The sequence below is a fragment of the Raphanus sativus genome, chromosome 2 (genome assembly GCF_000801105.2).
Source record: "Raphanus sativus cultivar WK10039 chromosome 2, ASM80110v3, whole genome shotgun sequence".
NCBI lineage: Eukaryota > Viridiplantae > Streptophyta > Magnoliopsida > Brassicales > Brassicaceae > Raphanus > Raphanus sativus.
The window spans coordinates 20,034,007-20,060,198 of record NC_079512.1 but is presented as its reverse complement, the minus strand read 5'-3'; the positions used below and the strand labels follow the sequence as shown (position 1 = coordinate 20,060,198).

Below are 26,192 nucleotides of genomic sequence, written 5' to 3'. Positions count from 1 at the left end.
ACATGTGAAGAGACCGCTGCACCCATTGCAGCTTTAACCGCCAAAGCCTCTGCTACTAAAGCCGAGGGAACATCGCGACGGTGAGAGGAAGAGCTTTCTGCGCACACTCCGGAAGCATCGCAAAGGCGCCATCCGAGACCGCAGCTACCAGTCGAGGGATTCCAAGCTGCATCCGAACACACAGACCAAGTATAAGAGTTAGTACAAGAAACAACACGACAGGGGACCACACGATGTGGTAATGGTGACTTTGTTAATTGAGCTTGTGCATTCTGCCACGCACGAGCATCCTTTAAAGCTTTCAACACTGAGCTCTCTTCCGAGAAGAACTTGTTTTCGAACAAAAGCTTGTTCCTATTTTTTTTAGTTTCATATCGGCTACTATTTTTTTAGTAGCCATATAGTTGTTTAGTTTCAACACTGAGCTCTCTGCCATATAGTTGTTTAGTTTCATATCGGCTACTATTTTTTTTTTCACGACACACGCGTTAGTTACACTTACACTTACACTTACACTTACACATACACAACTGAATGTATATCACACTTTTAGTCCTTCTCATCTTTGTTTGTTACCATTTATCTTTTCCTTTTAAAACATTTCATGTTATTCAAATTACTTCCAAATTGATTACATATCGGAAAATGAAATTCAAAGAAAAAAATCTTTATATATATATACTAAAATAGTAAAAGTATATACTAAAATAGTAAAAGATGTATCATTTTTAATAAATATTAACTGTTATGACAATTTTATTTCCAATATTAAAAATAGTTTAAAAGGATTTATATTCATACTACTAGATGATTTTTTAAATACATTTAGCTATTATAGTTACATAGTCAAAAAATTACATCAAACTTTACTATTATTCAAACTAGAATTAGTTTGTAAAATTAGATCAGAATATAATAATCAACAAAAAAACATATTTTTACTTAAAACTCTCGTAACTTTAATTAATAACTTTTCGGTTGTGTTTTGTATTCGAGGTTGGTAAATAATTTTGAAATTTTAGGATATTCTTCTTTCTTAGAGTTACTAATTCCACATGTGGACAGTTAACAACAACGTGTTTGAATTTGAATAACGTATAAGTACTAATTTGTCTGATGTAGTTATGGAACAATGGAAAAAAAGTAATCGATGATTGGCACAATTACCAATTTACAATACAGTATATTACTCCTTCCGTTTCAAATTATATGTCGTTTTAGAGCAAAAATTTTGTTTCAAAATAAGTGTCGTTTTATGATTTCAATGCAAAATTTATTGACTTTTTATTCTAAACTATTTTTCTATTAGTTAAAATTTGGTTAGGTGTATTGGTAATGATGTTTTTATCAAGTAAATATACAAACTTAAATGTTTTATTAATCCGTGTGCCGAAGAAGGCATAAGAAAAAATCGTAAGCTTTAGAATTTTTTTTTAAAGAACACATAAGAAGGCATTTTATTTAAGAGCAATTCTGTTCAAACCAATAAACAAAAAAAAAAAAAAAAAAAAAAAATCAGTGACGAAGAATCATTTCATGGAGGACCCCACAGTACATGGTTCCATATGGAAGAACCCTCTGTATATAAAACGCCTCTTCACTCCGCTCTCTTCATGTCTCATTCATCCATCTAACCACAAAACATCATCATCATAATCATCTTCCTCTCTTAATAACAATACCACATAACACACATTTGAATATTCACTCAAGACATTAGCTTTCTCAAATTACCAGGTATGCCAATCTCCAAAACCGAATCCATTATTTGTTATTTATTTAGAAATAGTTTGTTGAGTTGTTGATTGTAATTAGTGGTTATTAAACATTATCATGTTGTTAATTGTGCAGGAAAGGCAGGGAATAGTATTTGAGAGGTATTTGAGATGATGGCTTGTGGCTTAAGCAAGAGCCTTGGCTTCTCTTCCTCCTTGAAGAAGCAGCAAGGCATAGTGACCATCCTTGGCGACATTTCGTCGAACAACTCATCTGCACCTTCGCTCAGGCGGACTTTCTCTGCTGACTTGTCCTCCAAGAATTGGGTCTCGCAGAACGGGTTTTCTCCGATGAAGAGGATCTCTTCCTCGGAGAAGCTCCATGCCCTTGTTGCTGCTGACGAGGAGGAAGGATCAAGATCCGGGTCGGATATCTGGGCTCAGATTCAAGAAGACAAGAATAAGACAAAGGAGGAGATGGAGCCGGACCGAACCGATGTCTGGAGTTCGATTTTATCCGACAAGAAAAAGAAGACGGAGACGGTTCCTCCACCGTACGTTCATCCTCTGATGAAACGCGCCAGCTCCTTGAGCGAGAAAAGCCTCGGGATCTGCACTGAGAGCCTCGGATCCGAGACGGGTTGCGAAGGATTCGCTTCCTACTCTGCAGATGCTGCTGAGATCGACAAGGAGGAGGAAGAGGAGGCGAGTCTCGTTCTCAACGATACAGTAGTGACCAAGGAGGAAGAAGAAGAAGAAGCTATCACTGTTCCTAATCACACAACCTGCATCGAGATTCCACGAGGTTCGTTCCCACCTCCGATTCGTTCCCTCTCGAGCCAATCGGGTTCGGCTCTGCACATGAAAACTCGCCGCGACAATGGCCGACTGGTTCTCGAGGCTGTCTCCATGCCGTCGCACAACAACTTCTCCGCCAAGCGCCAAGATGGACGCCTCCTCCTCGCTTTTGCGGAGATCAGCGACCAACCCGATTGCGAAATTGACATCGTTAGCGACGAAGAAGACGAAACTGATGAGCTTCAGTGGTCCGACGATGATGAAGAAGAAGAAGAGGTGGCACAAGACGAGTTTGCTTACAAGCCCAATGAGCTTATGTATAAGCTGGCACCAAAGCCCATTGGGCCTGTCGCTGTTCATAGGTTGGCCCATAAGCCTATTGGTGTACCGAAAACGAACTCGAGATGGCCTGAACTCGAAACCAAAACGGATCTGTCCATGCCGGTAGTACACTCTCTGCCACCAAGGCCAAGGGTGGCTCAGCTCGCTCGGTCAGTGAAACCGCCGTCCACGGTGGACGACACTGTAGGAGCTGCTTGCTTCAACACATGTGACTACTCTTGGAAGCCCACTAACACTGAAATTTTGGGCCGCAACACAAAAACCCAGTTTCAAGCCCAAAACTATGTCAACAAATCAATCGGTGTTGGAAATGACGGTTGGATAAATGGTTGCAAGGAACGTAGGAGGTCTCTGTTGTCCGTGGAGCCTTTCTGCATTGCCACTTCATAAATTTAAGACCCTTCCAGAGAGTAATTTACAAGAAGCATATGATATATATATCTATTATGTATATATATGCGAGTATGTATACTCGAATATATATGCATATTAACCAAATAATTGTCGTTGGTGAGTGAAGAGTGATGATGAGAAAGTAAATTTATTGTTTCAGAATGAGGTTAGAGGCCTTGTTGGAGAAAGAAATATTTTATGAAGAGTGTTATGTTTTGTACAAAACTTTTGTTGTTCCACATTGATTGCAAATAAGATTGATAGCTTTTATTCATTTAAATTTCACCACGTTATGTTAAATACCTTATGAGCATATCAGCATATCAGCACATAATATGTTTGAGCTTTTAAAAGTTAAGAGGCAAATATTTCTAAAATTCAAATAACTAGTGGTATTCCGGCACGCCGGGTTCGTATGTTTTATTTTTATATAAAGTTACTATTTATTTTATGGTCTTAGTAAAGAAAATATGTTCACAAATGTCAAAATGAAAATTTTCATTTCTTTGATCTATTTGATAGTGGTTAGCGGCTGTAATGTATTACTTTGTTTTAAAATTGCTTAATTCAAAGTAGAAATTGCATATGTAGTTGTGACTAATCGATTAGGTAAAAATAGAATAAAAAGCTGATAGTCGTAACAAAGTTAATTTAATTGGAATTTAAACATAAAATAAAGTTGATGAGAATATACTTATACTCTTAAGTACCATGTGTTTAATGTATATAAGGAACACCATTTGAAATTTTAATTTTTAGACTACTCTGAATTTAGATGTATGTAATTAAGTTTTGTTTATATATTCTTCTTATTTGATTTTTGGTAAGAAACTCATTATGGCATGGAGCGTATTAAAAATGAGAGAAAACATTCAATACTTTGTTTGAAAATTAAAAAGAAACAAAAATATTATGTAAACGTAGCTGAAAATTAGAACATAAAAAGCCCCTTATAAATTGTAATAATGCTGAATCATATATCATTTATCTACATATGGGACAAATTATATTTGTACGAAGCCACTGATCAATGCAGCGGAAATGGAAAGTACGGCCGCAAGTAAGAGAGCATAGATAGATTTCATTGTTGTAATTTTCGAAGTGAAGAGTGCATGTATCGTCTTCTTCTTGTGTAGTTGGAGGCCTATTAGTTTTCTTAAGATCGGTGATGATAAGATTGACATCAAGTCTTACAGTTTTATTTTGGTTGTAGCTTGTGATGGCAAGAATAACTTGAAGATCATCGGTTAAGTTATTGTCTTCGTCTGTTAGTAATTTCATCACATATTGGGTTGTTTCTTAAATAAGTTATTTGAGTCCGGATATTCTATTTTATGTTATGCTAACATGAATTTCATGCCCTCAGTTGTTGAGTCGTTAAAATTACTTTGATAGTTAGTGATATATAGTAACTGGAAATTAATAATAGATTGTTGTGTGTTGGGTCTATTGATGTAGATTTGGAACGTGTGATGTGGATTTGCTCTTAAAAGTTTTGTTTGGTGTGAAAATTCATAAGAGAGAAATATTCTATTATTTGTTCTTTGTTTTTTTGCGTGAGTTTAAATTTGTAAGCAGGGTAAGATGTTCTAACTATGTCTTATAGATGATGAGTTTAAGTTATTGATTTTCTTCTGACTTCGTGTAACATTTTGTTTAAAAGATCCTTTAAGTCTGAAGGGTTTGGTTTTTAAGTAAATCAATACTATTAAAACAGAAGGCCCTTTTTTGAAGTGTCCTCCTGCTTCAACAATATTTACCATTTTTTGCCACTGATTTAATTTAATCATATGCTTTTTTATTTAATGCTTTTGTTTTCTTAAAGAATTTCTGCTTTAATTTGTTAGAAAAATATTCGGCGTATCTTTGGTTATCTTAAATTTCTCCCACTCTCCCTCAATCTAGACAACTACAAGAGAGAATTATTTTTGACGAGAACAGTTGTAAGTTAATTGGGCAGATCGTGAAATGGAGTTCCTGCGGCAACGATGCTTACTCGGTGTCTTTCCAGTATTCAAGCAACGAAAAAGATGTGAACCAGCGTTTGTTTTAATTGACTGAAAAGAGTCAAAATAGTGGGTCAAATAAACATGCTGCTTCAGATCATAGACGATGTCTTTAAGCCAAAACCCAATCAAATATCATGATGGCTACTCTGCAAGTCTCAGTGTCCTTTGTTTTTGTAAAATTTAATGATTCTAATTTTGTTAACGACCTTTCTTTTCTAGAGTTTAGTTAATCCCTATACATGATTTGATGGTGAAATTGTTTTGTTTTTGTTTACCAAAGGAGAAAATTTCAGTCACCAATGATGAAGCAAAGGATCCCAACTCCAGAAAGATGATAATTCAACAGTATAAACTTAAAAAAAAGTTTGTGCGTATTCAACAAACAATAAAAAGCCTTTTCTTTGATTAAATTACTTTGATTAAATTAATTTGATTAAATTACTTTAATTATATTTAATAGTATAGATTTTCGTGTTAAAAAGAATATTCGAAATATATTCTTGGGATATATTGTATTTTGTCAAGAAGATATTATATAAAATGATTTATTAAATCAATAACAGAAACTGTTTTAGTTTCATGGTCTACAAATTTATTTCAAGCAATAAACTTAACATAAACTAATCTAATTTTAAAAGCACCGGAGATATTAAATTATATATTTACTAAACTATATATATTTGAGGCGAGATTTTAGCATCGAAATTTTAAACTGATTAACTTTCATCGATTGCGTTTAATTCCAAATTGATTTTCTTTACATATTTATATCAAATTTATAAGAGATGATATGGCATATTTTTTTTTTGAATTGTCCTTTTTGTAACAAAAATTTTTAAACAAAATACCTTCCATAAATTTTCTGTAACCTATTATGCTCTTCTATCCTCCTGTTATTAACTTCAGTCACACAAATCTTGAATCAAGCAAAATCGTGAAAAAATGTCTCAAACAACATGCAACAAGCAGTTTTGAAAGACAGTTCACTGCTATTTTTGGAGAATCATTGGAATTAATCCTAGCTGATGCTAGAACCAATAACCCCCACTTAGATTTTTTATAATTCTAAACTTTTTTGATATGCTGTCGATTAAAACAATTTCACAATTAAATTTATTTTTGAAGGGAACAAAAATCAATGCTTCATGTAAGAAGACTTACATGGTTGAGTTGATCATGAAGGTTCAGTTGGAGTTTGGCGAAACATTGATAATTTTTCTCTATATCAAGCCTATGGTTTGTTTAGATCAACAAATCATACCTACAAAAATGTCTTTTGTCTAAAACATTACCATCACAGAGTCTATTTCCGCAATGAAGATATGTTTCTTAATCTGGTGGATTTAAACCATACAGAGTGGAACACTTAAATCTTTCTTTCTGATTGGTATCTGTTTTTAATAGTATAGATATATTTTGCTTTACTATTTTCAATAGTATAGACACTAATCATAATCCATTTGTTTTCCGATGTTATAGGCCAAGTCATAGATTTGGCTAACCTTGAAACAATTCAATGTACCGGAGGCAAAAACGAAAAGAAGCTTGAGATTACACTTAGGAACATTTCGTCAGTTTATACGTTAATTATGTTCGACTGATATTATTTTTTTCATTTGTGAGTACATATACGTGTATTTTTAATCATATAATGATATTAATTTAAATGTCTTTATATATAAAATGATCAAAGGAAAGCTAGCTTGCTGCATATGGGGAAAGTTTGCAGATAATTTTCACATATCTTGCCAAGAAACAGAAGAGGGCATTGTAGTATGTCTTCTACGATTTCTAAATTGTAAAGATTGGCCAATATAGAGGTATGATTTTCTAAAGTATACCTTAATTCTAATAATTAATGTGTTTACGATTAGTAATTTACCTTTTATAAAGGACAAAGTTTTGATCATCTCATATTGCTCCTTTACATTTTCAATTTTGAAATTAAAGAAGCAGATGAGATTAGGCATCAACCAAATGGAAAAACGTGCATATATAATATACAAAATAGAAAAACCTCAAAATATACCAACAGTACATTATACAAAATATATTTTATTTCTAACAAAATTAAAATATTATTAATAAATGGTCCATGACAAAATTTAAAAACCTAATTTCTTTACTAAAAGTTATACACAGATTTTAAAAACATAATTGAAAATAAAATAAAAATAAGAAGTTATCTATTGGTTCAACCAGTAGTTCAGGTAACTGAGTTCCAAATCTTAGTGATTTTCGACTTTTAAAATATTATTTTGCACAAAAATCAAACCAGATTTATTTTGGATCACCGAGTTTACTGGTTCAATCTTGGATCTGAGTCGGGTTTCAAAATACTGAATATTAGACTTTAATTTTCGGATCGATTCCGGGTCAGATTTTCTAATACGAATAGTCTTGACTAATTATTTTTGGTAACTACTAAAAAATATAATATATTGTAAACTTTAGAAATAAAGTTTAAAATAATTTTTGAAATGCATATGGCATAAGTGTATAGTTACGCATTTGACATATTTAATATAGTCACCAAAATTATATTAAATTAAATTAATATTAATTACAAATATAATTATAAAAACATAAAAATTAAAAATTAAAATTTTCAAGAAAATTAAAACAAAAATATACCCGCCCTTTTAAGGGCGGGTCAGAATCTAGTATGTTCTTTAAAGGCCTATTAGTTTTTTAAGATCGGTGATGATAAGATTGACATCAAATCTTGCAGTTTCATTTTGGTTGCTTACCTACACAAAATATTGAAATATAAAAAAATATTAACTATTCAGACCAAATGACCAAAGATAAATATGTAAACAACAAATATGTGCTAAATAAGTTATCTAAATCAAATCGTAAACAATATATAGTAACCAATTGAAAATCAAATCTCTAACATATATTTTAGAACTCATAAGAATGGCTAATTTTCATACAAAAAGAATTCCTAACAAATTCCTAAAATTTAAATCACCACTAATTCAGCCATGATTAATACCTACGTGATTTACCATTATTTCAAATTCATCTATACTATTAAAATTAAAGTATAAATATGAACTAACTTTAAACAACTTTTTAATTACATCTAATACAACTTTTTTTACTCTTAACTATCAATATCTTTCATAAATGAACTTTCAAAAGATTTTATAAATATAATTCCCTAAAAATTATAAGTGTTCCACCAAATACTTAATATTAGCTAGCATAAAAAATTACACTCTTTTATTCTCTTAAAAGAAAATATTGCAATCTTTTTCTCAAGAAGATTTTACTGGTGTCAAACATTTATCCATATAGACTTGTTTGGACATCATTTCTCCAATTGGTCAAGCAAATATTTCAACCAAATCGTTGATATATCATTATTCAGTTGAGGTAATGTGAAACATGTTTAACAATTAGCTATTTTATCCACTTGCATAAATGTTCTTTTTGATACTCCCTCTGTATCACAATAAATAATAAGTTTTAAGATCTTTGCATAGATTAAGGAATTACAGATTTTTATTCAATTTTTCGTTGTCTAAAAACACCAATAATCATATTTAATTCAACCAATAAAAATTCATACTGCAGAATACAAATAGTCAAAAAACATAAATTTACATTTAACTTTTACATAAAAACTTGAAAATATCACTTAAATTGAAACAAAAAGAAAATCTTAAAAATTACTTAAAGTGGTACGGAGAAAGTATAACATTAACTTAGATAAATGTACATATAATTATATATTATCTCTTACTTTTATCTATAGGTGTCTATATTATATATCTATTAGATCATGTCTAATACACCTCTATTTTCATCTTTGTATTTTTTTTCTAAAATAGAGAAACTCTATTATGGATGTAGATTTGCTCTAATGTATGGTTCTATAATAGAGTTTCTCTATTTACAGGAAAAAATATAAAGAATTAATATTTTTATCTCTAAAAATAGAGGCAAAAAGCAGAATTTCTCTTTTCCTTAACATAAAAAACTCTATTATAAAAATATACATTGAAGTAAATCAATTTCTATAAGAAATTTTTATTTTAGAGAAGATATATAGATATACATTAGAGATGTTATTAGTGTTATACAGTTGAAAAGTTCATGATTTAAACTTGAGATCATTGGAAATCTACCATTTAAAATAAATAAATAAATATACGATTAATTTTAAAATTGTTTATGAAAGAATAAAAGAAACGCACGGGTCGACATCATTTGAAGCTCCCTGTTTGGCCCGAGAGACCCGAGTCGATATATCTGAAATCCAGACCCGCCTGAGTACCCGACGGTTAATCCAGAAAACAGCCCAGAAAAGGGAATCGTTCGTCGCCTTGGCTTTTCTGTCGGTACTTAAAAAGAGGGAGAAGGGGAAGGGGAAGGGGAAGGGATCATACATAAAAAAAAAGGCGGGAGTCATGGGAGATGTCGACGATGCGATTCTAAAATCGTTCCTCGCCGAGGTCGGTGAGGTTGAGAGGGACAACGAAGTCGTCAGGTTTCCCTTTCCAAAAACCCCTTTTCTTATTCCTAATTATCCACCTCCTGATCTGACCCACGTATAAGCCTTATTATTATTATGCAATTCACAGTTGTTTCTATGTTCTGAGATATTAACTTAAATATCAACCATGTTTCTCTTTAGACCACACCTTAACTCTATGAATGGAATAACAATCTGGATTTTTTAATGTTTGATATATGTTCCCTAGAATGGAGAGTTTGCACATATCTTCCATGTATTTGTAGTAAATTACTTATCTTCACTGTTAGAATTGGTTGCCCCGGTATGGTCTTTGTGCTGCAGCAGCCAATGTCTCTTTGTCTTGAAAAGTTTGAAATTTTTGTAGGATTCTCTCATGCTTCAAGCTGAACCCCTTTGAGCATCTTAACCTATCTTTTGATTCATCCACGGATGATGTTAAAAGGCAGTACAGAAAGGTATTCATTCTTTCATTCATTCAGCTTTGTCACACTGTGAAGACTTTTTTTAATTTTACTTCTTCATGGTGACTTTAGTTACTACTAGGCCACTGATTGAGAGTTCACTGGAAAATTTTGTGTGTGTTTACCAGATATCTTTGATGGTTCACCCTGACAAATGCAAGCATCCCCAAGCACAGGAGGCTTTTGGAGGTTAGTAGTAATCTTAAAAAGTATTGTTTTTTTTTTGAATGAACTTGTCATGTTTATACGGGTTTTTGATTTACTGAACAGCGTTGGCAAAAGCGCAACAACTACTGCTGAACGACCAAGAAAGAGATTATATTCTCACCCAAGTCCAGGCTGCCAAAGGTTAGAGAGATTTTAGAGCTCATATTGGATCCCCGTGTTACCTGTTTTGATGGGTCACTAGAGTTTTTAAGACCCTCACTTGTGGAGACAGATGTGTACACAACTACACACTGTGCTAGATCATTTGAAAGTTATACCAGAATATGTAGTTTACCATTTATTATTCTCTCTCTCTCGAGTTAACTTTTTTTTCTCCAAACTATGAAATGCAGAAGAGCTTAAGATGAAGAGAAAGAAACAGTTGAAGAAAAATACCGCCTCTAAAATAAAGTCCATGGTTGATGAGGTAAGGAGATACCGTTTCTTTATGTTTCTTTTTTTTTTGTCACAACTTGGTTCTAAATCCTTGTTAAGTTCAGTTTCGTATTTGTGTTTTTTTTTTTTTGGTTTCTTTGGTCAATCATATATGTCTTCTTCTCCAGTTTAGATTCCTCTGGACTTGTAGTGATACACATTTTCTTTTACTCACACAGGGAAAGCATGAGCAAATATATGAGCAATCTGAAGAGTTTCAGAAGGAGCTGAAGAGATATTAACAGACCAAGAGTGCGAGAGATATTAACAGACCAAGAGTGGCGTAGGAGAAAAATGGCCATGAGGGTATGTAGAGTTTGTCTTGCGTTCTAATTTCTCCGTGAGAAGTCACACCCATCATCATTTTCATTCATCTTTTTTTGTGCTATTGGGTTTTGGCATTTAGATATCAGAAGAAGAGGGAAGACTGAAGAAGGATGAAGAAGAACAAAAGGAGATACGGAAGAAAAAACGTGAGCATGAAGAACAGTGGGAAGGAACGAGAGAAAACAGGGTATGTTCTTAATCCATGAATTCATTAGTTTACAGTACCAGTTTAGCTCAACGTTTTGGCACTTAAGTATGGTTAGAAAATGGCTTTATATAAGAGAACTCATCTGAAATAGTTCACTCCGTGTCAGTTGTTTTGCCAAATGTTTGTTGACACTTGTTTCTGAGCTGGAAGAGCAAGTCTTTGTTCGTTCCATGTTCTTTTGTTTTATTATAAATATGATATATGCTTTGTCTCATATTCTCTGCTTCACCACGGAATACTTATAACAGGATATAGTCACGTTTAACACAATTGCTTTTTGTCCTTGATGTCAGTGTTTTTTTTATCAACGTTTGGGTTTCCATGTGCAGGTATCAAGCTGGAGAGACTTCATGAAAGCAGGAAAGAAGGTAAGAGTCACATTGTTAGACAGGAAAAAATCCTGCTTCGTGAATTATTGTCTTCTCTTTTGGTGAGAGTTTGATCTAAACTTTTGTTATCTTCTCAGGCCAAGAAGGGAGAGACACGTCCTCCAAAATTGAAGACAGAGGATCCGAACAAATCATACGTTCAGAGGCCGGTCAAGAAAGGCTGAATGTCTTGGACTCTTTTTGCTGCTTTTGTCATTGATAGTTTGATCTTCTCGAATATGGTGTCAGACTCGTTCTGCTTGTGACTGTTTACATCACTAACTCAATTATCTTTTTAATTTATCCTCACTTCTCAAACGCGCTTTGACCTTTTGACAATGTCTTTGCCTCTGTAATGTCTTTAGAACTGTAGATCTCTTTATATCATTGTGTTACCTAGAAATATGCAGAAGCATATTTAAAAAAAAAAAACTTTGTGATATATCATCAACGTTCTTTTAGTTGTTGTAGACGACCCTTAACCTCAAAATCGATTATAAGTCTGCTTAATTGTAACTAGATCATGACCCGCGCGCCTGCGCGGGTTTATCTTTTGATTCGTATTTTTTATATACATGTTGTATATTATTTAAGATTTATAATATAAAAAGTTATAATGATCCGGAACCAAAAAAATCGACCAGGACAAAAAAAAATCAAATACCTTTTTTTGACAAACTAAAAAAAAAAAAAAAAAAATAAAATCAAAAACCTACTTAGATCCAAATGTTGAGAACCCGAAAAACTCATACCTGAAATGAACAGATTTATACCCGACCCAGTGAGCTAAATTTCAAACATAATATCTTTTATTATATTTTTAATTCATTTTTTTGGGGTTAGTGAGATTTACTATTTATTCGGAAGATTTTTGGCTAACTTAATGGTATATATTCGTAGGTTTTTTTTTCTGAACAGGAAAAAAAAAGATTTGGGTCTTGATTAAATTTATCTTATATAACAAATTGCTACTATAAATAATTTTTATAAAAATTAATTTGTAACAGTAATATCATTTTTGGTATAAATTAGTTAATCATAGTTTATAGGTTCAAAGTATAGAGTTAGTCGTCTTCATAGTATATTGTATTATTAGTAATCTGTATAATATAATATAGTAATATCGATAGATGCAAGTTAATGAATACATATGATATATTGTATTATTAGTAATCTGTCGTATAGTATTATATGTTAGTAGATGTATTATTAATAATCTATCTTATAGTATAATATGCTAGTGGATGTACCTAGATTATAGTAAAATATATGCAATATAAGGAAACATGCGTAGTGGATATAATAATAAGGTAAGAAGTGAAAAACTATGGTAATGGTTGATATTAATTATTTATAAAAATGTATGTCTAATAATAAGTAGATTAATATAGCATTAATTACATAAGGTCCAACTTTAAAATCCACCTAGAAGAAGTTGTAATGTTTCTGTTTTAATAAGATAGATGAGATACAGTTTGAACTCAGTTTACATAATTTGGTTTATAAATAACTTTTACCATTCAGAGTATTTTCGGCTCTACTCTTTTTTCTAATCTATTTTCTGTTCTAAAATAAAACCAGTTTTCAATTCTGCAGTAAAATAAAAATGGATTTACTCTATAAAATGAATTTATAAATTTAAAATTTCAACAAAAAAATAGATTTACTGATTTTACTCTATAAATAGAATAATCCATTTTTTGTTTTGTTTACTATCCGTTTATAAATCTAAAATAAAATAGGATATGATTAGAGTAAAGTGTGTTGTAGAACTATTTTATTTTGAAGAAAATATAAAATTTTGCATTGGAGATGAGCATGTTATGTAGATCATTTTTGACAAAAGAAAATGTAGATAATTTATGAATATTTTTTCAAAAAAAACATTCAAATTTTATCCAAGTTTAAAAACACCTATAGATTTGTACATTTTACTATAGATAATATTTTCAGCTTACATTTGTAAAAGTATATACTGTACATGGTAATTATAACACAAATCTTAATAATTTAAAATTCTAAAAAGGAGACCATATTTTCGCATTAAATAATAGAGGAGAAGATGAACTTTGTTTGATGTAATTATCAAAAAGTTATATTCTTTGACTAGTTTTGTTAAATTTCCTTTTCCCATAGGAGAAGAAATGAATTTAAAAAAAAGTTATTAAAAGGAAAACAAAAGAAAAAGATATAAAAAAGATCTAGAGTGTTCCGCTCCACAAGACCTTAAGCAAAGTCTTCGAAGAGCAGCCACAACAAACTCTCATCTCTCTCTCTCTACATCTCTCCTCTCTGTTTTTAGGGTTTTCTTAAAAACGGAGAAAGATGTTCAGAAGAGGACCTTCGAGTAAGAGCGACAACACCAAGTTCTACGAGATCCTCGGCGTTCCCAAGACCGCCTCACCTGAAGATCTCAAAAAGGCTTACAAGAAAGCCGCCATCAAAAACCATCCCGACAAGGGTGGAGATCCCGAGAAGGTCTGTGAATCCTTCGATCCCTTTAATTTTATTACACAGATTGTCTGTAATTCAGTTCGTGTCGGTCTGGCGAAATCTAGTTTGTTTTTTTAATTCCTCCAATAATTTGAATTCGATTTTCCGATCGATTGGATCTTCGTATGTCTGATTCGATCTGAAAGTTAAGAGCTTTAGGTCATCAACTGGTGAAGTTATACTTTTTTTTACATGGCACTCTGTGCAGTTCAAGGAGCTAGCTCAGGCTTATGAAGTTCTAAGCGATCCAGAGAAGCGTGAGATCTACGATCAGTATGGTGAGGACGCGCTCAAGGAAGGAATGGGCGGTGGAGGCGGTGGTCACGACCCCTTTGATATCTTCTCCTCCTTCTTTGGTGGTGGTGGTGGTGGACACCCTTTCGGAGGTTTAGTCTCTCTCATCTCACAAATGGTTTCGCCTTTTTGAATAGATGATTTAAAAGGTTTGGATTTTGATTAGGTGGTAGTAGCCGTGGAAGGAGGCAGAGGCGTGGTGAAGATGTTGTTCACCCTCTGAAGGTTTCTCTAGAGGATCTTTATCTCGGAACAACGAAGAAGCTTTCGCTCTCTAGGAAGGCTTTGTGCTCAAAGTGTAACGGGTTCGTACTTCTTGAGATATATACTTTATGAAAGAAAGAGTTGTTTAACTGACGTTGATTTGGTTTTTATGATGGCAGAAAGGGTTCGAAGTCTGGAGCTTCGATGACGTGCGGTGGATGCCAGGGATCGGGAATGAAGGTGTCGATCAGGCAGATTGGACCTGGGATGATTCAGCAGATGCAGCATCCTTGCCATGACTGCAAGGGAACTGGTGAGACCATCAACGATCGTGATAGGTGTCCACAGTGCAAAGGAGAGAAGGTTGTCTCCGAGAAGAAGGTGCTTGAAGTAGCTGTGGAGAAGGGAATGCAGCACAGTCAGAAGATCACTTTCAGAGGACAAGCAGATGAAGCGGTTAGTGATTATGATTACACTCCTTTCGATCATTGTATTATCCGTGTATTGACTTTGTTACTCTTTTTGAAAACAGCCTGATACGGTCACTGGAGATATAGTGTTCGTCATTCAGCAGAAGGAGCACTCAACCTTCAAGAGAAAGGGAGATGACCTCTTCGTGGAGCACACCCTGTCTCTAACCGAAGCCCTCTGTGGGTTCCAGTTCGTCTTGACTCACTTGGACACAAGACAGCTTCTCATCAAATCGCATCCTGGAGAGGTTGTGAAGCCAGGTACGTATCCATCCCTCTCATTGCTATTTACACCAGCCTCTCTCGTTCTTACAGTGTTGTGTTTATTTTGGTTTGTTGGTAGATTCATACAGGGCGATAAGCGACGAGGGAATGCCGATACACCAAAGGCCCTTCATGAAGGGTAAGCTGTACATCCACTTCACCGTAGAGTTCCCAGACTCGCTGGGCCCGAACCAGACAAAGGCCATTGAAGCGGTTTTGCCGAGGCCAGCGAAGGCGACTCTGAGCGACATGGAGATAGACGAGTGCGAAGAGACGACGCTGCACGATGTGGACATGGAGGATGAGATGAGAAAGAAGGCTCGTGCTCAGAGAGAGGCTTATGATGATGACGATGATGATGAAGAAGGTCCAGGCGGTGCTCAGCGCGTGCAATGTGCCCAGCAGTGAGATATCCAAAATGCTGGTCGCGATTTTTTTTAATAGACTTTTGCCGGTTCTGTGGCAAGAAACTCGTGTCCTTATTCAAAATGCTGGTCAAGATCTTTTGTTTTTTGTTTTTGTTTTCTTTTTTCAGAATAAACTTTTACTAGTTGTCGAGATCTTGTCCTTACCGCCAAGAATTTAATGGATCTAGTTCGTGTTGTTTGAAGTTATAGTTTGGATGTGTCGACTTAGTTATGGAAAATGCTTTATATCTTAAGTTGTGTAGCGGATGATGTTTTGTACGATGTTACTACTCTATAAGCTGTTATTACATCTGTTAAAATCGTCTGAGATGGGCCCATTAGTCATCTCAGTTTCGACCGTTCAACACCAAAATAGAATTCACGATCAAGAGCTACTGTTTACGATGTGACATCGATCTTCTCCTGTAGATCTTGTACTGTATACATATAACCACTGTTAGTGGATCATCATCTGAATACGGATATCTGCTTCTTCATTCTCATAGTCATAGTCTTCTTCATTCTCATAGTCATAGGCTATGGTATTACTGCTCACAAGTATTGGTAACTTTAACAATTTCTGTGTATTATATCCATCTATATTAGCTTTTTTTAGTGTGAGACATGTTATAGAGATGAGAGGCAGCAAAAAAAAAAAAAAAAAAAAAAAAAAAAAAGAGATGAGAGGCAGCTCTATTACAGATTTGAATCAAGTGCGTCTGAAGTTTAAGGTTTTATCTCTTATCATTCTGTTTAGCTGCACTGAGAGCACGGCACACAGGTAAAAGAGAAGAGATCATGAGGAAAGAATCAGAAGCTCTATAGCAACAAATACAAGCAGCAAACCACATGGATGATGGATAAGTACCATCCAAACACTCCGGCCTACAGCGGCTACCTAATGCCATCTGGTCATCCCAGGGTTACATTGGCAATGCTCAAGATCCAGCTGCTGTGGCGGATGCACCATCTCTCCAATGGTCGAAGCACATGGAGAGAGAGAGCTAGGAGGTTTCAGGGCGGGACCAGAGATCATGGGTTCGACTCTAGGGGGCAGTAACCTGGTGGGACATTCTCATGGTTCTGATATTTACTTAAACACATTGTGTTTTTATGAGATTTTGATTTCCTTTTAGAAGTTGGTCTTTACTGCTGTGATAGGAGGCATTGCGTTTTTTTTTTTTATCAAACAGGAGGCAATGCCACACACTCGTACAGTCCATCACAAGAATAACCGTTTATAGGAGGCATTGCGTTTATAAACGGTTATTCTTGTGATGGACTGTACGAGTGTGTGGCATTGCCATCCGGACCGAAAATCGTAATGAGAACCTACACGAACCGAAAATTTATAAGAATCTAGTTAAGTTTATAATTCCTATACTACAACAACTTGAACAGAAAAGAATCAACTCACTTGATAAAAACCAAGTGGTCCATACTAGTTACGTTTTGATCTTCCGTTTGATTTTCCGTCAACTATGCTGAAATTTTAAATCTTTAGTGGTGAGGATTCGAATTCTAATGGTTTTACCGTATTGAGTTTTTTTTTTCTCAAGTTAATCACCACTACAATACAAGTCCTGATTATACTTTTTAATTTAAATTTTGGTAATATTTTTATTTGCAATATTATTATTATTTTATAATATTCTCAAGCAATATAAATTTTAAATGTCAAATTTAAAGGTTTTTTTTAAATTTCAACAATTAATATTTTATTTTGATTATTTTGAAAATTTTAGATAATTATGAAATATTTCAACTAAATTTCAATAGATTTCAGATACTTTGAGTTTTTCGATCTTCTATACTATTATTTATGAAGTAATTTGGTTTATGTGTCAATTTCTCCATAGTTTTTGTTTTTTTTTTCAATATTTTCAATAATTTCAATTATTAATTTTAGTAAATAATTTTAGAGATTTACCTAATAATTTATCATTATCATTATCTTGAGAGTAATTAAAAAAATTCTAACATTAATATTATAATTAAATTTATATTATATTTATTTTAGTAAAATTAAAATATTATATATTTTTATATTATATTTGCTTTAGTAATATTAAACTGATTTTATTTTAGTATATATATTATATCACATAAGATAGAATGAATCATATATATATTTAAGACAATTTTTTAACACAATAAAAATCATTAATTGTGATAATTTCTGAAAATAGTTCGTGAAGAATTCAAAAATGTATATATTTTTAAAATGATTTTTTTAATTTTCAGGTTAAAAGTTTAGAGCGTTTAAAGTCTTTATTACATTTAATAAACAACTAGATTAAATATATTAATATATAATTAAAAATGTGTTTCATTAATTTAATAATCATCATTATCTAAAAAGTTCTATATTATGTTATCTAACAGTATTTTACATCATAATATTTTAAAAATAAATATAAATTACTAGTTTTATGTATATACGAATGTTTTCAAATTTATTTTATGTAATAAAATATATTTTATTAAAATATTTTTATCATATATTAAATGTTTAATATTTAATCAACTATTTCAAAAACATAAAAATAATTTATTCTAATGATTTTTGAATTGCTCATAATAGTATATCTATTTATAAATTTTGTAAATTTATTAAATCCGCAAATGCGGACAAAACACCTAGTATAAATAACCGAATCAACTTAGACCTATACTACGAATAAAAAAAATAAATGTAATTTACAAACATTTTCATTATAAATCCAAACAAAAAAATTAAATACTAATTATGTATAAATGTTTAGAATTTGATGGGTCCAGAACCCAAACCGAATGCCGAAGGCCCAATAAATGTGTACTATCCAGCTTTTTTTTGAATATCGGTTCGATTTGGTTTCATTTCATCTATCGACTATCGTTTATTAGTGGGGTTTTCTTGAGAAGATTAAATTCCCAGGGTTTTAGCTTAAACCGGTTGGGACTGATATTCCGGTTGCGGTTCAACCGGTTCGAAGGCCCGTCGAGTCCATTGGGTTTAAATGTTAGAATCCTAAACTTGACAGCTAAATTCACACGTATTTGGGAATTCGAGGGACTAATCAAAACTTCCCCAGTAAAACATTCTCTTTTCACTCTGCATAAGAAAAGGTGTGCCCATTAGCACTCACGGCGACCGTTTCTTCGTCTTTCGCCTAAATCGCTCGTAACCACCGGAGGAGGAGGAGAAGAAGAAGCAAGGTTTCGATTTCGTTTTCTCTTCTTCTTTTCCTGTTTTCGTAGCCCTAGATTTAGAATCCACCATTGCTAGATTCTTTTGATTTTGAATGTTACTAGGGTTTATGCATGCTTCGAGTTACTAATCTTTGGTTTCCTGCAGCATTGTGCTCTTTTTTTCGGTAGTCGGATTCTCGAGACGGGCTAATGGTGAGTTGAAATTTTGGTTAAACTCTTCCTCTTCAATTATAAATTGTTTTTGATTATTCTCCAGAAAGATCGTGGCTCTGATAATTTTTTTTAATACTTGATTATGTAATCTAATTGTACTTTGGAAAAATTGCAGTCGGATATAAGGAAGTGGTTTATGAAAGCCCATGAGAAGGGCAATGGGAATGCTCCAAAACCCACGTCTTCCAAGGCAGGTGCTCCTGTGACGAATCCTACGGAGATCGCACCAGTAAAATCAGAGCAGGTGAGATTTTCTTGCTCTATCTGTATATCACGGTGTGTGTATCTTCATTGCATTCTGTGAGGGTTGGAAACACGTATTGTATGTATATTTTGTATGTACTTGTTTTTCAGAGTCATTGAGAGTGAGTTTTAGGCGACATGATTATGCTAGTTAGTTGCTCTTAGAATCATAGATATATTTGGCTTTGTTTACTGGCGTTCTGTTTAACACTTGGAGCTGATTGACAGGCTGGTGAAGACCTGGAGACTGCTGCTCGGAAAAAGACGAGCAAGTATTTTGCTAAAGATAAAGCAAAAGCTAAAGAGGAGAAAGGGGTGGAAGAACTTCCTGCCAAGAGGAAACTCAAGACTGATTCAGATGATTTAGTTAAGCCCCGTCCAAGGAAGGCTATCAAGGTTGATGATGATGACGACGATGATGATTTCGAGGTGCCTAGTGCGAGGAAGACTCGTGATAGCACTCCCAGCAAAAAACTAAAGACTGGGTCAGGGAGAGGAATCGCAAGTAAAACTGTTGATAATGACGAGGATGATGATGGTGGTGAAGATGCCCCAGAGAAGGATACTCCTGTTAAATCAGGCGGAAGAGGCCGTGGCGGTAGAGCTGCATCAGGGGCCTCAACTGGTGGAAGAGGAGGTGGAGGTAGAGGGCGAGGTGGGTTTATGAACTTTGGTGAAAGGAAAGACCCGCCTCATAAAGGAGAAAAGGTCTGTACGTTACTTGATCGAATGTATTATCATAATTGACTGTCCTGGGGTCTTCATGTTATACTGACCTTTCTCTATTTTCAGGAAGTTCCTGAAGGCAGCCCTGATTGCTTAGCCGGATTGACATTTGTAATTAGTGGAACACTTGACAGGTATTTCATTGTTTCATACTTCTCACCTTTCCCAAGTTTGTTTTTCATTACAGTTTCTTATACATTCTTGATATTGCAGTTTAGAAAGAGAAGAAGCAGAAGATCTGATAAAGCGACATGGTGGTCGTGTTACAGGCTCTGTTAGCAAGAAAACGGTATGTCTTCACGCCTTATATATGCTTTTTTCGGATTGGAGGTAATGGCGTAGAACTAAAATCCTTGTTTGCAGACTTACCTTTTGTGTGATGAAGACATCGGCGGAAAGAAATCTGAAAAAGCTAAAGAGCTGGGGTGCGTGCCCACTGATGCATATAATTACAGTAAATTTTGAGATTGTTTTTTTGTCCTCAAGCATTCTGACTTGTATATTTTGTTCAGCACTAAGTTCCTTACAGAAGATGGCCTATTTGACATGGTCCGTTCCTCTAAACCCGTTAAAAAGTCTCTACCTGAAAAAACAGACAAAGGCACCGAAAAAGTCAGTGCACAGCCGAAGATAAGTCCTCAGAAAGAAGAGAAAAGAGGTATGAACTGTGCTGGTATAGAGCATGCATTTTGGGTATCTTTGTCGTATGTTTACTAATCTGTTTCCAGAAATTGCTCCTTTGGTTGCAATAGATGCTTCAGCAGTTTACTCTGTTACCATTTCTTCTCATGATCCTGCAATTAATAGTGATCACAATCATTTCTAGGCAAACCTTTAGCAAAACCTTCGCCCAATAAGGTTCCCCCACCATCTTCCCCGGCAAAGGGAAAAAAGAAAATTATCCAGTCTTCCTTGCCATGGACGGAAAAGTACAGACCGAAGGTTCCAAATGAGATTGTTGGGAATCAGTCATTGGTATGTGTCGAGATTACTTTATGATGCTTTTGTTCAGTGACATGAAAATGATGAATCTTTTGTCAAATTGATTGCAGGTTACTCAGCTTCACAACTGGCTGTCCCATTGGCATGAACAATTTGGGGGTACTGGAGGTAAAGGAAAGGGGAAGAAATTAAATGATGCTAGTGCCAAGAAGGCTGTACTTTTGAGCGGAACACCTGGTGTTGGAAAAACAACATCAGCCAAGTTGGTTAGTCAGATGCTTGGTTTCCAGGCAGTTGAGGTGAGTTCATATTTGTTTCAGTTCATTGGCTAATTGGTTATTTTCGTGTACATTCCTTGCTTGAAAGATATACTTTGCACTTTCTATTTAGGTTAATGCTAGTGACAGTCGGGGAAAGGCCAACTCGAATATTGCCAAAGGAATTGGTGGGAGCAATGCAAATTCTGTAAAAGAACTTGTCAATAACGAAGCCATAGCTTCTAACATTGATAAGTATGTTTTTGTTTGTTTTTATTCCTATCAGTGCTGGTAACTAGTCGTAGATGCTTGTATTTTTCCCTGACTTGTTGGAAGATCTTATCTTCAGGTCAAAGCACCCGAAGACTGTTCTAATCATGGATGAAGTAGATGGAATGTCTGCAGGTGACAGAGGCGGTGTTGCGGACCTCATTGCTAGCATTAAAATATCAAAGATTCCTATCATCTGCATTTGTAATGACCGATACAGTCAGAAATTGAAGAGTTTAGTAAACTACTGTCTGGCCCTCAACTACCGGAAGCCCACGAAACAGCAGGTTGGATTAAGATGATTGTATTTGTGCTTTCTGCATTTTATTATGATATTTAATGCACAGTCTTCCATGCACTGGACCTTTGGTGGTTTCTTTGGCATGTTTGTTTTGTACCATTATCAGTTCTAGTGCTCTTGGTTATCTTCTTTTCTATTTTTTACCAATCAAATAGTCGACAAGAAGTGCCCTGTTTATACTTAGAAGACAGGGAAATTGTGAAAATACCTCAAGTTTTGTACCTCCTTAGTGATCTTGCGCTGTATCAAAGAGAAACTTAATAAATTCTTTAGCTGCATTGAGGATCTGGATGGTGATCATACTCTATTTTATCATAAGAAATGTCTGTTTTCTTATGAAACTAACTTGTCTTCTCATTACAGATGGCGAAAAGGCTGGCACATGTTGCGAGAGCAGAAGGCCTTGATGTTAATGATGTAAGATGCGGTACTTAACGTTTTTACTTAAACTAGCTTCTGTCAGTCAATGCTAGCCAGTTCCTCATAACCATAAATCTGCTTCGAATTTTGTGTGTGCGAAAAATCGTTGTCATGTCATACTCCTTTACTGTTTTAAATGAATGAGAATAGAAGTATTAGATTTGGAGTAAAGTACATGTGTCAGGCAAGGTTAAGGGCAAACACTCTCATTACTCTTTTACTTTTAAAGCTTACCGTTGTATTACTTGATCTCTTTAATTCTGTTTTCTGTAGTTCAAGTCCCTGGGAAATCGGATGCCAGTTGTAATAGCATAAACGTTTAAGAATAGAATTTGATTCCTGTGTTAGCTGTGTCCGTCCACTCGTCCTGTATACTAATGCTTCATGTTTTTCTGCTTAATCTCATAAGCATTTTGGTGGTGGGCGTTTTGTGCTACCAGTTCCTCCCCCTGCAAATCATAAAATTTTCCTTTTTGTCAGATTGCCTTGGAGGAACTCGCTGAGAGAGTGAATGGTGACATACGGTTGGCCCTGAATCAGCTCCAATATATGAGCCTGTCCATGTCAGTCATCAAGTACGATGATATCAGGCAGCGCCTGCTAAGCAGTGCAAAGGATGAAGATATTTCACCTTTCACAGCTGTTGACAAGTAATATCTCATGTCATATTAATTTAGTTTATCAATGCACATAATAGTGTATCTTTTAGTGTATGGCATTTGCTTAATTGTCTGAAGTTATAATGGTGTGAAGCTGAGAATGAATGAACGGATTGACCTTAGCATAACTGGTACTGATTCCCTTTCAGGTTGTTTGGTTATAATGGTGGGAAGCTGAGAATGGATGAACGGATTGACCTAAGCATGAGCGATTTTGATTTGGTTCCCCTTATTGTACAGGTCTGTACTTTTGGATACTTGAAAGATTGTTTATGATTTCTTCAACAGCTTCCCACATGAGAGTGTGTCGAACTTGGAAATCTGTACCTGATTTATCTTTACATTTGAAGACATTTTTTATTTTATTTCTTTCTGGCAGGAAAACTATGTCAATTATAGGCCAAGTTCAGCCGGCAAAGATGAGGCTAAACGAATGGAGTTGCTTGCCCGTGCTGCTGAATCTATTGCAGATGGAGATATTATCAACGTGCAGATTCGTAGACATAGGCAATGGCAACTCTCTCTATCCTCCTGTGTCGCATCTTCTATTCTCCCGTAAGTTGCTTCCAGTTATTGTGGATAAGATTGATCCTTTCCCAAAATAGCTGTTTTTTTTTCTTACATGAACTTTGGGTTGCCGACCCCTTCCCTACCCCCCTAGTGTATTTATTTTGTTTCTATACTTTCTTAAACCTACAATTCCTCTTATGTTGCCATGTATGTGTATATGCTGTGCGACTTCTGTTACGAATATCTCTCTGGTGTAGAATTCCAGGGATCAAAGAATACGTTGTGTTTTCTAATACTCGAGAACTAACGTATACTTGTTTTGTTTGACTAGAGCTTCGCTGATGCATGGATCAAGAGATGTGCTAGAGCAGGTAATGGTTTTCTAGTGAAGTTCATTACACACCATATAGATGCAACCTGGAAAATTCTGCTATCATTTAGTTTACCTCCTTTTTTTTATGATGCATATCCATATTCCACATAATGCAATTATTTTGCTTATAAGTTGTTGACTCGAAATTAGAGTTTCGTAACATGAGATCCTTCCTAGGCTGTAAGACTTGAGGCATGGTTGCTATTATGTATGGATATGGTTATAGTACGAGCCTGTTTCTCCGTTTTCGTAGCTCTGAAACTGCCTAGAATATGATAAATATTAACACTGCATAGTTGTGGACGCAATTATCGAATGCAGGGAGAACGTAATTTCAATAGATTTGGTGGGTGGCTTGGCAAGAATTCAACGGCGGGAAAAAATACAAGGTTGCTGGAGGATCTGCATGTTCATGTCCTTGCTTCCCGTGAATCCAGCTCTGGAAGGTTGTTCCCACATATACAGTTAGCTTTATTAGTTATCTCTTTCCGCTAGTGCAAACTTTCCTTTCCTTGGCGATTTCTTTTCATATTTAATACGTGTGTTAAGAGTCAACTTTTTTACCTCCCTCCTTTCTTTTTATCAATGTTATGTTTCTTATTCCCACTTTGTGACTGCTGTCAATATTGACCACAGGGAGACTCTTCGTGTTGATTATCTACCCCTTCTCTTGAACCGCTTAACAAGTCCACTCCAGACACTGCCGAAGGTTTGACTAATTAACATTTGTTTTTTGTTCATTAACGCATTATACACTTGTTTTGTAATATCGAAAACAAGGTTAATTAACATGATGAGTATTCTATGTTATATGTGAAAATTTATAACTCAGGATGAAGCTGTTTCAGAAGTTGTTGAATTCATGAACTCCTACTCTATAAGCCAGGAGGACTATGATACTATTATGGAGTTGGCGAAGTTTAAGGTATACACGATTACCTTTTTTTCACGGGACATCACTGCCACAGCTGCGACAATAAATCTCTAATAATGGATTGCAATTTTGTACGAATCAGGGACGTGCAAATCCATTAGAGGGTGTCCCACCTGCAGTGAAAACAGCTTTGACTAAAAAATACAAGGAGACGAGTAAAACCAGAATGGTACGTGCTGCTGACATGGTGCAGCTTCCGGGGCTAAAAAAAGCGCCAAAGAAGCGAATAGCTGCAATGCTTGAACCAAATGTTGAAAGTTTGGGAGATGAAGATGGCGAGCCGTTAGCAGAAAATGAAGAAGAAAACGAATCAGACGCTGAAGACTCAGGTACTACTGTACATCTTTGTGAACTATTATCGTATCAATTACTGTCTCTCAGGATACAAAAAAAAATCACTTTAGGTAAAATCTAATGGGGTTTAGGAACTACTTGACCAGATGTAATCCTGACTGGATGTTTCTCTGTTTTGGTTTTGATTATTCCAGAAGAGGCAACTAATGGAGAAAAGCTGGAGTCAAATCTAAAAAGTCTGAATGCCAGAGGTCGGTCTTGTTACTTCTTTTGATCAGTTGTGTGTTTTCCTTTAGAAAAGTCAGCGTAAAAACATATCCAGGGTTGGCTCTGGACTTTGCCAGAATCTTTACTCCACATCTCTTTTTGCGGGAGGGATTTTGTTGAGAGCATCATTTTTAACGAGATATATAAATTGGGGATGTGCAGGGATCCAAGTTGAAGTGGATTTGAAAGGAGCAGGAAGCTCAGGTACAAGAAAGGCAGCTGGTAAAGGCAGAGGGAGAGGCAAAGCAGCAGATGCTCCTGCTGCTGAGAAGAAGGCTACAGGACGAGGCGCTGGTGCCAAGAGAAAGAGATGAGAAAAAAAAAGCCAAAATCGTTTCGGATTTCACGCAGTTTTATCAAGAAACGTCTCTCTTCCTCGAATGTTCATGTTTGGATATAACAGCCTTCTCTCGCTTTGTTTTTCTTTTTGGTTTTTCCTGGATTGACAAATGAAACGTATGCTGTCTCTGGAGTTTTAGGGCGGATTTTAGTTTGTATCGAACGGACAAGGCTTTACTCTTTTAACTGAATTGCGAAATAAACTAGTACAAGAAAACACATAACCCTCAAGTGATTGTACGTAGCAGGATGTAAACTAAGAGCTCATTTTGATCGCAAGATCAACCCTCTCTCTCTCTCTTAGGGTAGGAGACACTGATCACTGTAATGTGCACTATTAATCATAAGCAGCAGGACCAACGCACAAC

The 26,192-nt window shown here is 34.9% G+C and overlaps 4 protein-coding genes across 4 annotated transcripts; all 4 read left to right on the top strand.

The window, feature by feature from the left end:
• Window positions 1-1,552: 1,552 nt before the first annotated feature.
• Window positions 1,553-3,473, top strand: LOC108842178 (protein FAF-like, chloroplastic). The gene is made up of 2 exons (XM_018615012.2): window positions 1,553-1,737; window positions 1,852-3,473. The coding sequence occupies exon 2, from the start codon at window positions 1,887-1,889 to the stop codon at window positions 3,243-3,245; it is 1,359 nt and encodes a 452-aa protein (XP_018470514.1). The 5' UTR covers window positions 1,553-1,737; window positions 1,852-1,886; the 3' UTR covers window positions 3,246-3,473.
• A 6,031-nt stretch (window positions 3,474-9,504) lies between these two features.
• On the top strand, window positions 9,505-12,074 carry LOC108827932 (J domain-containing protein spf31). The gene is given in 10 exon segments (XM_018601456.2): window positions 9,505-9,758; window positions 10,111-10,201; window positions 10,336-10,396; window positions 10,478-10,555; window positions 10,768-10,841; window positions 11,029-11,097; window positions 11,099-11,155; window positions 11,256-11,363; window positions 11,714-11,752; window positions 11,851-12,074. Coding segments are annotated over 10 exon segments (744 nt in total). The 5' UTR covers window positions 9,505-9,678; the 3' UTR covers window positions 11,938-12,074.
• A 1,876-nt stretch (window positions 12,075-13,950) lies between these two features.
• LOC108842998 (chaperone protein dnaJ 3) lies at window positions 13,951-16,091 on the top strand. The gene is made up of 6 exons (XM_018616071.2): window positions 13,951-14,230; window positions 14,454-14,631; window positions 14,706-14,844; window positions 14,923-15,199; window positions 15,276-15,474; window positions 15,557-16,091. Exons 1-6 carry the CDS (start codon window positions 14,078-14,080, stop codon window positions 15,883-15,885), a joined length of 1,275 nt encoding a protein of 424 aa, XP_018471573.1. The 5' UTR covers window positions 13,951-14,077; the 3' UTR covers window positions 15,886-16,091.
• Window positions 16,092-18,925: 2,834 nt separating this feature from the next.
• Window positions 18,926-26,004, top strand: LOC108842389 (replication factor C subunit 1). The gene is made up of 23 exons (XM_018615286.2): window positions 18,926-19,082; window positions 19,222-19,268; window positions 19,405-19,533; window positions 19,761-20,240; window positions 20,325-20,392; window positions 20,472-20,547; window positions 20,622-20,683; window positions 20,771-20,916; window positions 21,085-21,233; window positions 21,311-21,499; window positions 21,591-21,712; window positions 21,807-22,014; window positions 22,392-22,445; window positions 22,929-23,098; window positions 23,257-23,347; window positions 23,487-23,662; window positions 23,949-23,988; window positions 24,312-24,436; window positions 24,627-24,699; window positions 24,823-24,915; window positions 25,007-25,253; window positions 25,413-25,469; window positions 25,648-26,004. Exons 2-23 carry the CDS (start codon window positions 19,266-19,268, stop codon window positions 25,797-25,799), a joined length of 2,910 nt encoding a protein of 969 aa, XP_018470788.2. The 5' UTR covers window positions 18,926-19,082; window positions 19,222-19,265; the 3' UTR covers window positions 25,800-26,004.
• Window positions 26,005-26,192: the final 188 nt, after the last annotated feature.